The sequence below is a fragment of the Falco biarmicus genome, chromosome 15, assembly GCF_023638135.1.
Source record: "Falco biarmicus isolate bFalBia1 chromosome 15, bFalBia1.pri, whole genome shotgun sequence".
Taxonomy (NCBI): domain Eukaryota; kingdom Metazoa; phylum Chordata; class Aves; order Falconiformes; family Falconidae; genus Falco; species Falco biarmicus.
Window position 1 is genome coordinate 18,796,673 of NC_079302.1, and position 14,378 is coordinate 18,811,050.

General features: G+C 39.3%; 1 protein-coding gene across 1 annotated transcript in view; it reads left to right on the forward strand.

Moving 5' to 3' along the window:
- The window catches only part of FTO (FTO alpha-ketoglutarate dependent dioxygenase), a 260,521-nt gene that overhangs the window by 103,455 nt on the left and 142,688 nt on the right, over window positions 1-14,378 (forward strand). The window contains exon 8 of the mRNA XM_056360492.1: window positions 11,197-11,321. Coding sequence (XP_056216467.1) covers window positions 11,197-11,321 — 125 coding nt within the window. The remainder of the gene's footprint in view (window positions 1-11,196; window positions 11,322-14,378) is intronic.

Below are 14,378 nucleotides of genomic sequence, written 5' to 3' on the forward strand. Positions count from 1 at the left end.
AGTGAAAGGTTATTTTTCCCTGATTGAATGCTGTGTCATTAGTGAAAATTGTCTATATTTTTGATATAGTGATGTTTTCAAGTAGTTGGCTATTCAAGCTTTAAATTCTTTCTCAAGTATCCATCTATAGATACTTGGAAGTTCATGAGAAATGAATGTGACCAATTGACAACATTTAGAACTTGTTTAAACTCTAAATAAAAATATTTCCAGAAGATGATTTTTTGTAATGCATTAGTAGGTGACAGGAAGTAAGCTTTAAAATTGTCTTAAATGATTTATTTTGCTCTTCTGTGATCTTTCCTTGTGTGTACATTTAATTGTTGGGTTAATGAGTTGATAATCTTCCTTTTAAGATTAAAAAATGATCTTTTTATTTTCTTTCTCCTGAGGAGATAAACTAATTACTGAGAGCTTTGTTGCTCCCTTCCCGAGAGTGTGAAACAGTACAAAAATCCTTCCTCAAAATCAGAATGAAGTGGAAACAAACACATATGGGGTATCAGGGAACACTGATGGAAGAAAAGTGGTGCTTCGATAGCACAGACTATTAACATGTTGGTATTTGTCATATCTGTACAGCCAAACCATGGGAACTTTTACTGGAACACAACACTTATCAAAGTAGAATAGTCAGTAATTGGCTACAGTTTGCGTTAACAGGTTTGTAAAGCGTAGGTTTTACAGACACGTTGCATGCAGAACAATAAACAGCCAGGAATGTTAGTGTTCCTGGCATGACGGCGATAGGCAACGGAGTGTCTCAGGAGGACGAGAACCTCTGTGGGAGTGACTGGTCCGCAGCAGGGTCGGGTCTGCCCGCGTGGACCAGGGATTAGTGCTCCAGCTCCATGGTGGCATGCTGCAAGTGAGCAGGACGTGAGCAAACCTGTGACTGCGGGGGTGTTGTACCCTGGTCTCTGTGTGTGTCTGTGTAAAGCATGTACGGGCGTACACATACAAGATTAGGCAGAGTTTACTTTGGGTTTAATTTTCTTTAAATTAGGAGGAGATGGTTTGGGTTTTTTTTTATTTTGGGGAAAAAAAGTATAGGTTTCTTGAGCCCACAGGTTGATAAGACATATTAATTATGATGAAGCATAGCCTTATTTATCACTGCAGGTGTACCTGGACTACTGATTTAATTTTGCAGTTATCTCTTTTCTTGTCAGATTTGTGTTGTCTATATATACTAGTAAGGTATGTTCACCTTTATCACTCTTAACGGGAAATTAGTGTCCATATAGAGGTGGCACGTATGTATTACAGGATTATGTAGCTTTATGTTCTAATAAATCAGGGTGACATGCAAAACTTTGTTCCTAAACATGGTCTGAATGCAAGAGAATTAAAAAGAAGTCATTCCTGCCCTCCCAGGAGGAATCTGTTTACTGTACGTACTGCATCTGAAATAGTGACTACGTATTTTGGGTGACTGTTGGATGAGAATGAAATTATTAAACTTCTCTGTACGTTTTCTTTGTCAGTCCCCCATTTTTTTACTTTGCTGGTATATTGCCTTTGTTTGTACATTTTACACTGCACACCCTCAGTGGCAGGTCATCACCATTTGCAAGCCTGCACACAAAGTACCTAGCACATGTTTTGATATAAAAATACAATTCCACGCTGTAACAAGGCTGGAGGAGGATAAGGCACTGAAACTGGATTGTGTAATTTTCAGTTGAGTAACAAGGATCATAGCTTGCAAAAAAGTGTTTTTCCAGATCTTGGATAATTAACACCTAGCAAGGGGTGGTGGTGTCCCTCTTGCTGCTTGACAATGTCATATTCCCCATACATTAAATACATATAGGGTATCAGCTTCTGTTTTGGTTTTATTTGCTATGCTCTTCCCAGGAGTGTGCTCTAAATTATTTTTCTGTCCCTTCTGCCATGACAGCTAGTATTACTACTGCACTTACATGATTAGGAGTTTTAAACCTTCATAACGGTGTGCCGTGGTGTCGCTGGGGGTCATGAAGCCCTGACTTGAGCCAAATGTGACAAAACTTCAGTTCTGAAACAACGTGGTGAGAGTCCCATTCTCACAGGGATATCCACAGACCGAGTGCGTTTAGTGCTGTGAGGACCATAAAGGCATTGAAACCCTTACGCCATTTGAAGATACGATTCAGCTGTATGTGGTTATCTTGCATATGTACTGAATTGCTATTCTGCTGTGGCATGCTTCTTAGATGAAGCATGCCCACAGGCACTTCTGGACAAGTGGCTTGCTATTCCACTTGATTGTGGCTTGCAGCTTCTTCGTTCTGCAACGTTTAACCCATTCTGGTAACTTGGCTTTCTGTGTTTTAAATTATTGCAGTAAACTTAATGGCATCGGGAACGTGTCCCAAATTTTTGCGCAAGTGTGTTTTTGCTAAAGGTTGTGCTAGAAAGTGTTGTAGCGAAGGCAGTAAGTGGCTTGATGCCATCAGGTAGTGGCTTCAGTGATGGGAGGAAAATGTTGGTGTTCTAGGCTTTTCCATACTATATAGATACTAAGATGTGCTGTTCAAGGAAATCCGCAGTATGACATGTAATTAAACACTAAGAGGCAGTTGCAAATAAAAATGTGATAATGAATTCAGAAGCTAGCACTCACTATTTTCCATCTTTTTTCATGGTTTGGGTATGTTTAAAAACAATTTTCCGTGTGACCAGTAATACTAAGTTCGGTGATTCCAGCGTGCGTTTTGAGTGCTACAAGGACCGGTGGCTAGTTTGGAGATTTGGGTACAAGTTTGCATCTGTAAATATTTTAGAAGAACCTTGTATATGTAGCTCAGCGTATTAGGGGTTCGGTATAAATGAGTCAAAGCAAAGCCTTGCTTACGTGGAGAGTTATTTCATAAGAATCATTAAGGTTATATGAGTATTCAATTCAAACTAGAGGTCATGTCAGTGTTTGTGAGATGGCATTACCTGCTTCTGGCTTTGAAGCCCATCGTTTTTTCCTCTCCTCCCTGCCTTCCTAAATTTTTCATAAAAGCTGATCATTTTAATTTTGATATGCTAAGAAAATTATAGGGTATTCTTGAGTTCTTGTGAACGCATAAGATCATTTGTTGTAAGATTCTTCAGTGCTTATTAGAACTGCGCATAATTGTTAATGATGAAATTTCTGTCTGCTGGCTGAGTGACCGTGCGCAGGTTGTACTCGGCATGATTCGGTATCGCAGAATGTAAGCTGTCTAGAGTGCACATTAGTGAAGTGAGTCTTGTATTGCATCTTAGTTCAACTGATTTCAGCAATAGTAAATAACCACTGAAGCATACACTGCTGTGCAGTCCTTCAGAACTTAAGTGTTCAGCATAACTACTGTTTGCATGTGACCAAAATGGGAAAAGGGAGGTGTATACAAAGGAGTGAATTATAACAAAGAACACTTTCTGCTTCAGTTCTTGTTCAGAAAACATATGTTCAGCCATGCAGGCAACAGTTGGGGTAAAGACACACTGTAGGTTTGGAAACAAAAGGCATGTTCTTTTCTTGCATTCACAATGTTTTCAAACATATTCACTTGTTAGGGACTAGCCTGTCAGCTGGATCTTCTTGCAAGCGTGATTTCTTTTTCCCGACTTCTTTCAAAAGCTTTTTCCCCCACAATGTTTTACACTTCATATAATCCACTGTGCATGGTAGGCCTGCCTCAGCCTTTGTGCTATTGATGGTTCAGAGGTGGAGGGGCCATGCTCTGGGAGAATGTGGCTAAAGGGTAACCTTTTGCTCACCCATACATCTGAAGATGCTAAGCCACTCTTATTCCAAATATCTTGAGTGGTTTCGTTGCTCTTTCTTGATGAGATGGGTTACACTTCACCTTTAGAACATTGTCAAACAGATTAACGCAGCAAAAATACTTCGGACAGTGTTGGTCTTTATACTTTTTTTTTTTTTCCTATGTAACCAAATACTGAAAATCTTTTGGAGACCTATCATAACTGCATTGAGTCATTCAATAAAAAAAGATATTATTTTTTTCTCCACTGGAAATTCATTGAGTTTTGGCATGCCAGAGTAACCTAAAATTACATGGTCATTACTTCTGTTTGGATTCCTTTTTCCTAAATATATGGTACAAGACCCTAGTATAAATCCGCTTATATAGGCATAAAGGTAGTGGCTATTTCTGAATAAGCTCTACCTGGTTTATTTATGACCTTTAAACTCATATAGCTAGAAAATGTACTGCTTGAGCTCCACGGGTATAGCTAAATTGTACAACTTTCTAGCATAGGCAAGACGTGAAGTTTCTTTGGAAATGTCTAAGTGATCTACTCTCTGTAGGTTTTTCTAGGTCGAACGACTCATCTATCAAGTCAGGTATTCATCCTTTGTTGTCAGCAGTGAATACCTCAAAGACAGGCAGGGCTCCCTACATTTTAATGCATGTAGGCTTTTATATAGAGCTTCAGCATATGTCTAACTTTAAGCATTCTGCTCTATAATTGGGTTATGTACTTGCTTAGTTTAGATGTGCACCACTGAATATAATGGTGGGGGAGAAGATATAATCTCTGTGACAAAGATTTTACACCAGCACTTTGAGCCGCCATTTATTTTACCTTTAAAAAAAATACAAAAATGATGTGTCTTTCATAAAATTCTCTTCATATTTCATTTAAATACAGACATAATATTTGACTGTGATGAGCTGTTTTAATGTTGGAAGTGCTCTGTCAATAACCAGAATGGTCACGGAGTTTTATGCTGTCTTGTGGATTATTCATGTATTCTGTTGGAGTATTAATAGCGTTAGCTGAATTCAGCAGCCTGAGAGATTGCTGCTGATGAGTGTCCAGTGATTAGGATTTCCCACATAAGACCTTGAGGATCATTTAGACAACTAGAAAATCCAGACAAGAAAAGTCCATGTAAATATTTTCTAACGGAAGGTGCCAGCAAATACATCCTTGCCAACATATGTCAAAGCTGCCAGAAGATCTGTGAGGATGGGGATTAACTTTTTAGCACTGTCATCTTAAGGGCCTTGACAGGGAAACATTATTTAAATGTTTCTCTTTGACTGCATATGACTGAAAAGATGTTAACGGTAGATAAAACTAATATAAAGCAGTTAATGATACTGACATCTATTCCAAGTCTGCACCTTTTTCTTTTCATTGAGCTCTGTGTCAGACATCCTTGAGAATACCGCAGCTTTGAAATAAATTGTCCTTCCTTCTCAAATGAAATTTGATGATTTGTCTCCAGTCTGATAAAAGAAAGCATGAGCTAGTATATTGCTTCTTTTTGGGAATTTTTTGTTCTGTTTTATAGGCTCTTTACAAGTAAATTATGTTTTAGATGTTGCAGTGACTTCTCTGACTCTCAGGAAGAAAACAGTTAATAACAATTTCTTTCCTCTCGGCTCCCACGAGCCTACCTTTGTTGTACAGTTTGCATATAACAGCTAGTAAGAGTAGAATGTACTGAACCTTAAACAAATCTATTAGGATCACTATGGCAAGAAACTGGGGAAAATGGCAGGAAAAACGAACAATGATTTTGTAAACCCTCCAAAGGTCAGAAAAAGGCTTTCAGTAAGTATGCAGAGGCTAGAAATCAAATCCCATTTCCTATCATAAGAAACCAGTTGTTTTAGCAGCAGTGGTTAATGTACTGTATGTGAAAGATTTAAGACTAGTTGGAAAGCTTTGCTTCTGTTTTATTAGGCTGCTATTGAAAAGCCAACAGCATAACTTCAACTAGGTGCTTTGAGATTTCTTAATGGGCTGTCAAGGGCAAGACACCAGGTCTGTGCTATACTAGCTCTTTCCTGTACATTAAAACAACAGGGGCCAAATGATCATATACAGAAGTATGAATTACTTGATGCTTTCTCTGTTCCATATGGTCAGCCATGTCTTTGGCAATTAATCATGTACAGAATCAGTTGAGTGCTCTCTGAAGCATTGAAGTCAACATTTAGTTGTACCTGTGCCAGTGGGGGCAGTGGGGGTTGCGAGCGTAAAATAGCAGGATGAAGAGCTGCTGGCGCCGAAGCCAGAGCAGCTGGCTTCTATAAACAACACTTTTTTTCCTCTTTACCCTTTTTTTTTTCCTTTCTTTCTTTGACAAACATGAGCCATTTTTCAATATCATCCAAAACATGAGGGTTGCTGAGTGAAACTGTGATATCTGGCATAATGGATTAATAAACAAAAGGCACAGGAGTGGGTTTAATGTGCCCAAATTACTGGGTGATAACTTAAACCTTACTGCCTGCTTCCATCGTATCAATTAAAATGGGTGCATTTGCTCATATGTTACGTAAAAATTTTAAAAGTAAAGAAGAAATGAGCAGTGGTTTGTAAGCAATTGCTAGCTTTTTTATCACACAGAAGTTATGACATGTTAAATTAACATGGCTTAATAGATTTCAGGCCCTGTTTTTCCCCCCTTCTCTAAAAGACACAGTGTTCCAGTTTTACAGAATTTCATCAGGACGCCTTTTGTGCTAAAAGCAAAATAAAGTCACCGACATAACAAGGAAGGTGCAGAACAACATTTAAAATTTTAGCTCTGCTAAAAGATTTTACACTTCATGTTTTTCCTCTCTGTATTAGCTATTGATTATTGAGAGATGACTGCTATATTAAAGTAGAAGTGGTTAGTAAAGATTCAGAAGCTTATCCTATTTAAACTGGTGGTGAGTAAATTAAATCTTTAACTCAGAGTGAAAAATCTGATTTGTTGACCCAATAAAGTGGGACCAAGAGACAAACTGTCCCAAGTGCCACTTTAGTTCAGACTGAAGGCTAATTTGTTTGACAGAATACTAGGCTTCACGTCTCCAGCTATACAGTGTTTCTAACCTTAAGTCTGGCTCCTCGAGAGGTCTGTGTTGAAGGAAGGGAAATCTAGTTTTAAAAGACTAAAAATGTACCAGTGTGGGTTTTGGAGTGTTTAGAGGTTGCTGTTTGGTTTGGGTTTCTGGTTTTTGGGTGGTTTTTTTTCTTGTTCATAAGCATGTCACCCAGGATACACACAGTTAAGCAGGGTAGCAGCCCATCAATGTTGAAACGTAGTTTCTTCTGCTGTGTATTTAAGAAAAAAAAAATGTCTATTGTAATCCTGTAACGATACTTAGGTTAGCTCTGTTCAGTCTCATAAGAGGTTTTGAGTGTGTATCCTGGGTGAAGAGTAAGACTTGGTTATAACACTTGCTATTCAGTCCTGTGTCGCTGGTGCATTTTGTCCGTGGGAATAAGAGGAATATGATGTTGGTCTCTTAAAATCTTACTGTAGCACCTTTTTCTTACATACTAAGAGGAGATGTTTCAATGGCTGTTGCTTGATATGTCAGTAAAGCACTAGATTTAGTTCTGCCGCTGTACCAGCAGGAGAGTAAAGGCTCTAATTACCTAAATACTATCTTTAACATAGAAGGCTGGATTGGAATCTGAGATAGATAGATATATTTATATATATATATATATATATGCATAAATGGGTTTGGGTTTTTTTGAGAGGCAGGTTGTGTGTGTGTTTTTAAGACCACGCCATTTGGGATTTACACGGAGATGCCATAAATACAGTAATAGATCTGTAAAGAGCACAGGGAAAGCTTACTGCAAATATGAATAGTACTACTTATTAAAGAGACATGCTAAAGAGACAAGAAGCTGCTTCCCTCAAGTGATAAGCAGTTTGTGTAATCTTGTTGCTTAGGTTGTCCAGGATACGTTTTTGCCAGCTCAGGAAGCAGAAGAAAGAAAGTTTCAACAATTTGTAAACATTACCACCCTCAAGAATCTCTGTGAACACTAGGATGAGATAAGACAGGCTGTAGGGCTGGTTACGTGTTTATTTATTCTACTGTCCTGTGGTCCCAAGTGTGCTGGAAAACACCGAGTCCGTGGTGAGTCCAGCTCAGCGATGTGAAGGCTTCACTCAGCAGTGGGCGAAGGGGGCCTCTGCAGACAATTATCTGTCATTAAAGAACATTAAAAGAATTGAGACACAAGATCGGATTTTCTTTGATGGGATGTGCGGCTATAGTGATGTTCAAAAGAAGGTCATTCCTGCCCTTTAGAGCAGGGGTGGTATTGGCTGAGTTTCTGATGGATTTTTATCAGTGTTGATGTGAGGAAATGGCTTTCCCAGCTGATAACATCTTTGACCGAGTTTCTTGAACCCTTGACCTTTATCAGTCAAGTTATATATCGAATCCCCTTGTTAAAAATAAATCCCAAAACAAGTTGCATGGAAAACAAAACTTTCCAAGGAATACGTTTTGCAGTTCTATTATTTTACCCATATCGCTGCTTTATTTGTTACAATTTGGGATTTTTATTGAGAGGATAAGAATAGCGAGTTATTAAGAAATGCCTCTGTAAAAGCTACATATCAAACCCTGCCCTCGTGTTCCGGGTAACCTTACTGCCCTCAGCACCCTTAGAAAACAAGTAAATCAGTTCAATTGCTATGTATTGTAGTTGTATGTGGTTTAGTAGTACTATTTCACCCTCCAGGTAGTTGCAGCGGTACTCACAGGGCTCAGTAAAGAAGTGTTTATGATATCGGTCCCAAACTATGAGTTTGAGTCGAACTGCGTCCGTCACCACAGAACTGACAGGTGTTAACAGAAGGCTGGAGCAGTGTAGTTGTTCTCTCAGTAAAAGTTAAATTATGTTCAATTGCAGAATTATAATGTTTCTGTAGGTGGAGGGGGCTTCAGGCAGTAGAACTCGGCACCAGAGCTGCAATTTGGCCAGGCCATCAGGGTTCGTACAGAAGCGCTATGTGATTGTAAATACTTGGAGAAGTGCTCACCCATCTTCTCTGACTGATACTACTCTAATCACATCATCTTTTCATTAGATTTTAACTGAAAATGCTTCAGGACTCTCAGTTCTCCGCGCTGTATGCTTTGGGAATCACTTATTTAGGAGGATCTTGATATTTGTTGCCCGCAAATGACCATCCTGTGAGCTGCGTGAGGCGTAGCGTCATTGCACTTGGGGCTTTTCTGCAGTCTTGAAGAGAAGTAGACTTCTACATCGTCACCAGTGGGTTTATCTATCCCATTGTGATTAATAAGGCCGCATGAGGATTCTGAAAAGGAAATCTTGGTGTACAGTGATCTAGCTGAGGTCTGACCGCCCTATAATACAGAGATACACATCAGTTACAGTGCCGTGTCAAGCCTTGTGTCTGGTAAATATGAAACTTAAAGCCTAAATGGGTATATTTATTCTGAATGACAAAGACTGTTAATTTACATCAATTAAAGAATGTGCATCTCTACATTATGTGAGAATGTTCTCTCACACGCTGAAGTCCTCTGTCAAATGCTGCTTTAAACTGTGCAGCTGCTGGAAGTGGGGCTGTAAGATCAGGATTGTTGAGGTTGGCGGATATTAGAGCTTGTGGAAAAGATGTTATAGGTCAGCGTAAGGGAAACCATGTCAGGGAATCCTTATCTGAAAATGCTCTCTGGCTTTTTGTTTGCTTTGTAATGTCAAAGCAGGGTCAAGAATGTGATCTGTATAGACAGTTTTGAATGCTTTGGTTTTTTACAAGAAAATGTTCTTTTTGATGTGTAAGTCCCATATGATGGGGTAATACCTTTTGGTAGGGCAACTGATAGAGCTGGGAGGAGGGGAGGGAGATGCTTTTTGCTGTTTGTAATCTGATGTTGGTGTAATAGAAGTATTTTCTGACTCTATGAACCCTGTCATACTTGTCTCTTGGAACCACCATGGCAGTAGCAATGTTACTGCAACTTTACATAGCTTAAGTAGTGTACAATCTGCATATTATTGGGTGTTGTGGGGGGAAAGATACACACCCCACCTGTCAGACCAAGGACAGATCTTCCCCTTTTAACAAACTGAACATAACAACCACCATTTATCTGGCAGAATTCCCAGAAGAATTTTTGTGGGTGTACATTTGGGCAGGGCAGATGTAACGTGTATGCAATGTTGCGGAGGAGGCGATCCATTGTGTCGTTCCTGTAAGAGAGGCCATGCTGGGAGTAGGCAGTGCAGTTCTTGGTGATGTCTGAGATGAGCTTTCAAACTCATTTCTACAATTGCTCGGGTTAGAAACATATTTTTGCCTCCTTTTCTGTGAAAAAACTAGGTTTGTGCAAGCATTCTGTCTATTCAGTCATCCTTCCAGAAACCATTTAAATGCTTTGATATGTTTGCAGAACATGTGACTGAAGGTTAGAATAGCAAAAATAATTAAGCGAATATCAGTGGCTGATTAAGGCGAGAAAGGCAAATCTTCACTGAAGGAAAAGGCTTGCAGCGTCCACTCTAGATCTCTGTTGCGGTCGCACTGCTGCGCATCACAGCACCACGTGGGCACCGGTTGACCTGTGCATTAGTAGCATCAACATCTGCATGTGCCGTGTCTTTTCCAAGTTGGCAGACGTGGGGAAGCATAGGAGAAAGGAGAGGAGAAAAAACGGTGGGTGAGTTAGTAGTTGAAGGTGAAGATAGAGGGAGGGGGTTGGAGTTAGCTTGCTGGGTGAATGAAGGACAAAAAAATCATCTGCAGTCTCATTACATCAGCATTAACTGTCGATGCAATGTTTCAGTTGTGGAAGGCCAGTAGCTTTTGCTCTGCGGAGACTGAGTATCATCCTACTCCACAGATGACCTAAATCCATTGTGTGGTTATATATCTATTATTTATTCCATAAATGCAAAAAAGGTAGTTTTACTGCTTGTTTACTTGAAATATTTCACAATAAAGGGAACGGGGGGACGTTATCAGAAATTCTTTTCAGAAGACAGAATAAAAACAAGCATTTTCTTCTTTAGCTCCAAGGAACTTCTTTAGCACCAAGGATCAAAGGGAAGGGGCAAACCCCCCCAAATGAATGCTGTGTTAAGGGAAACATTTTGGGTATGATTTGATTCAAGTAAATATTTAGAAAACAAGAGTATTATGTCTCAAGGCAGTGAGAGCTAGAATGCACAATGCCTTGTTGTGTTACTTAAGGCAATGAGATTTTAAGGTTTACCTTATGTGCCATGTATATTGATTAAATACCAAATATATGGTGGCCATTTCTAACCATCATTTACTGTATTGATTTGTCAGCAGTGGAACTGTAATAAAAAACCCTATTGATTTACTGTCCTTATTTGCTTATGGGTTTTTTATTAATTTTACACATTGTTTCCTATTTCTAGATTATAATTTTTATGTGTTTTTTTCCCTTTAAGACAAGCCTGGTCCTCTCTGAAGTTGGAAAAGAGGAACAAATTGATGAACAAAGGAATGAAACCATCAGCTGCTTCTTGCTAGTTCTTACTGAGCGACAAAAGCTGCGTAAAGAATGGGCAGCAAGGTGAGATATTTTTGAAAAATACTAAGAAAACAAAATTAGAAACAATTATCTCAACTATACACTTTTAAATCCCCTGGGTGGGGAGGGGGGCAAGCTGACACTGGGAGGGGGAAAAAGAAAAAAAAATCAAAATTTTCACGGTTCAAATAGTGTTTTTCCGTGAAAAGAATAGTTGAGGTTTCTGCTTCTGATTTCAGAGTTACTTCGTGGGTTAGAATGCTCCTTTACTGTGCTTATATATTGCAGTCTATTGGTAACAGCGTCATAGGCAGCATACATATTTGAGGACTACTATCACCTTAAGTGCTCTAAGGTTTTCCTTGTGTTGCTAACAATATGAGCAATACTCCTTGTTGGCATGCCATGCAAATAGGTACCCTTCTTGCCCGCTTTCTTCATGGTCCTCACATGTTCTTGTGGTGCCCTACTGCGGTTAACTGGGTTGTGCTGGGTGAGATTGGCTTAAGTGTTCGCATTGCTGGAGTTTGTGTCGTGTGGCTGTTTTATTATACTTGAGTTTTTAAACTGAACTCATTGCTATGGTAATAAATTAGGTGATGTTAATATTTTTAAAAAGTTACTTATGTTTTTATTTGAAAAAGTTTTTGCTGGAATGTAGTCAGGTGAATGCATTTCAGAAACTGCAGATACTTCTGGTTTGCTCAGAAATATGTGAATTTTGGAAAGAATTTCCACCATATACCACCTTGTGTCCTTTTTAGCTGCTAAATGTTACCTTTTTTCCCATCTATTTCTCAAAGCAACAGATTCATACTGATTTAATATCATCTCTTTTTTTCCTTATTTATCATATTTACATAAACTATCTAACAGTCCACTAAACTTTTCTACCAAATGTACAGCTTTCCTTTAAAACCAGAAGACTCCCTGTGCTTACAATTAAATACAGTTTTCAGTCAAATATATATTTTTTTAATGATTTTGTTAATTCAAATTAGGACTTAATTGGCATGATTCTTTTACCTGTGCTAAATGTTCCAGTTAAAGGAGTTCTCCTGTGTTTTGTCAGTGTGTGATTTTGTCAAGTTCCTGGAAATTCTACGGGATTGATTTTGAAAGTTTAATTGTAGGCGTTGGGTCTGGCACTCGAGTGGCTTTGTGGTTCCCAGTAATTAGAGTCCATGGACTTGAAACATTTTAGAAGCTTTAGATAAATTAAATGTTATTACATAGTAGCAATTATTATAGAAATTAAAGGCTTTTATAAGTTTGTGTTCTTATCAGTATGGAATGTTTACTTGCGCACCGATCCATTAAGATCTCAGAGCGGAAGAGAGCTCAGCAATGTAAATACGGTATTGCCTGTATTGTCAGGTGGGGTTTGTCGCTTCCTTTTTGAGGGATTTAAGGGATTTTGTGGGGGTTTTCTTGCCTTCCATCACCATGCTTACCAAATAGTGCAGAAGGTTTGGCTACAGTGGAAACTGAGGAAATCACTTCAGGCTTTTCTGTGGGACGCACGCATCTTTGCTGTGAACTGGAACAGAAAGCTTGCTAGAGATAAGAAAAGGATAAACAATTTTAGTGAGCAGAACATCTTTTTAGTGTTCATTTAGTTTAATGATTTCCTAATATATGAAGTTGTTGGGATTCACGGCCATGGGGGCTCATTTAAATGTAATGCGGGCTGCGGTGTTCCTGGGCTCTGCTCGCCGCTCGCCCTGGGATCGGAGGCTGGGGCCAGCCTTGCGGTTGTAGACGTAGTCTAGTCTGACACAGAAATGCTAAAGCTCTTGGGGAGGGGTGGGGAGAGGCACAAGCAGACGAAGTGCAGGCCTTCTTAAAACTAAACACCTGAAAGAAAGTTTCAAGAGCCTTGTGCCTCGGAAGTTCTGAAAGAAAGTGTCCTTTGAGTATTAAATATCCATAATCCTTTTTCTTTCCATTTGATGTTTCCCATTCCAGTGACCTATCTGAGTGTCTCATCCATATGATCTGCATAAACAGACCGTTACCGTACACCTCACTTTACTTCATCAAAGCCTCAGCTAGATGTCTGGAATGAAGCAGTGACTGTGGTAGCCATCAAGCATACGGCGGTGAAAGTTATAAAACGTCCACCGTGGTACTAGCAGGGCTGCCCATGTTTTAGAGATCAGTCTGTTGTGTACTTTGGAATTACATGAGAAAAATGTGCTTGGACAGGAAATAATTAGCACTTGTCAAAGGGCAGGCAATAGGTTACAGTATTTTACTTTCAACAGGCTATCAGGGGATCAGCTAGATTAGATAATAGAATTTTTTTTTCCTCTGGAAGTTAAATACAGATGACTCTAATTACCTTACGTTGTGCATTAGAGAGCACATTATGAACAGTACAACTTCAAGAAATTTAGGTCAACGAAGGGAGGGCAGCTGGCAAAAACTTTACTCTGTGCTTGGTCTTTGCAGAGTTAGGTCGACATTCTGTTCTTTCATGGGTTTTGTTTGTGTCATTGACACCTTAATAATATATGTGCTGGGAACTGTTTATACAAACTGATCCAACTTTTTAAAGTTTAGCTTTTTGCAGAAAAAGGCATACACACTGTTTTGATATGTATCTACTTGGTTGAAGCCTGTCCTTGCATTATTTGTTTTTAAGTGGTACCACTATTTCCGCATATTAATGAGCTGAAATTACTCTTTTAAGTTTTTATTTCAGCTCCATAGTCCAAAACACATGGCAGTGCGCTCGGTGTTACGGTTCACTGTTTCATATACTTCTGACTCAAAGGTGCCATCAGTATCTTAAGTATCCGAGCAGGTCTTCCGGGGTTTCAAGTTGTTCTCTGTTGGGTGAGTGGCGGTGATCCCAAAGACTTCAGGTAGGACTCAGTGAACGTCCTCTAAGTGTTAACAGAAATGGTCCAGAGTTTTTAAAGCCCCAGATTTGTTTATACTGCACGATAGTGCCTGATGGACAGGTTGTTATAGCTGTTAAGGAACTGCTCTAGCCCTTTGAACTGACCCCTTCTTGACCTCTGCTTCTAGAAGGTCACCCTTCAGCTTATAAAGTAAGGGGAACCTTGGACTCTACTGTAACAAATAGAGGGT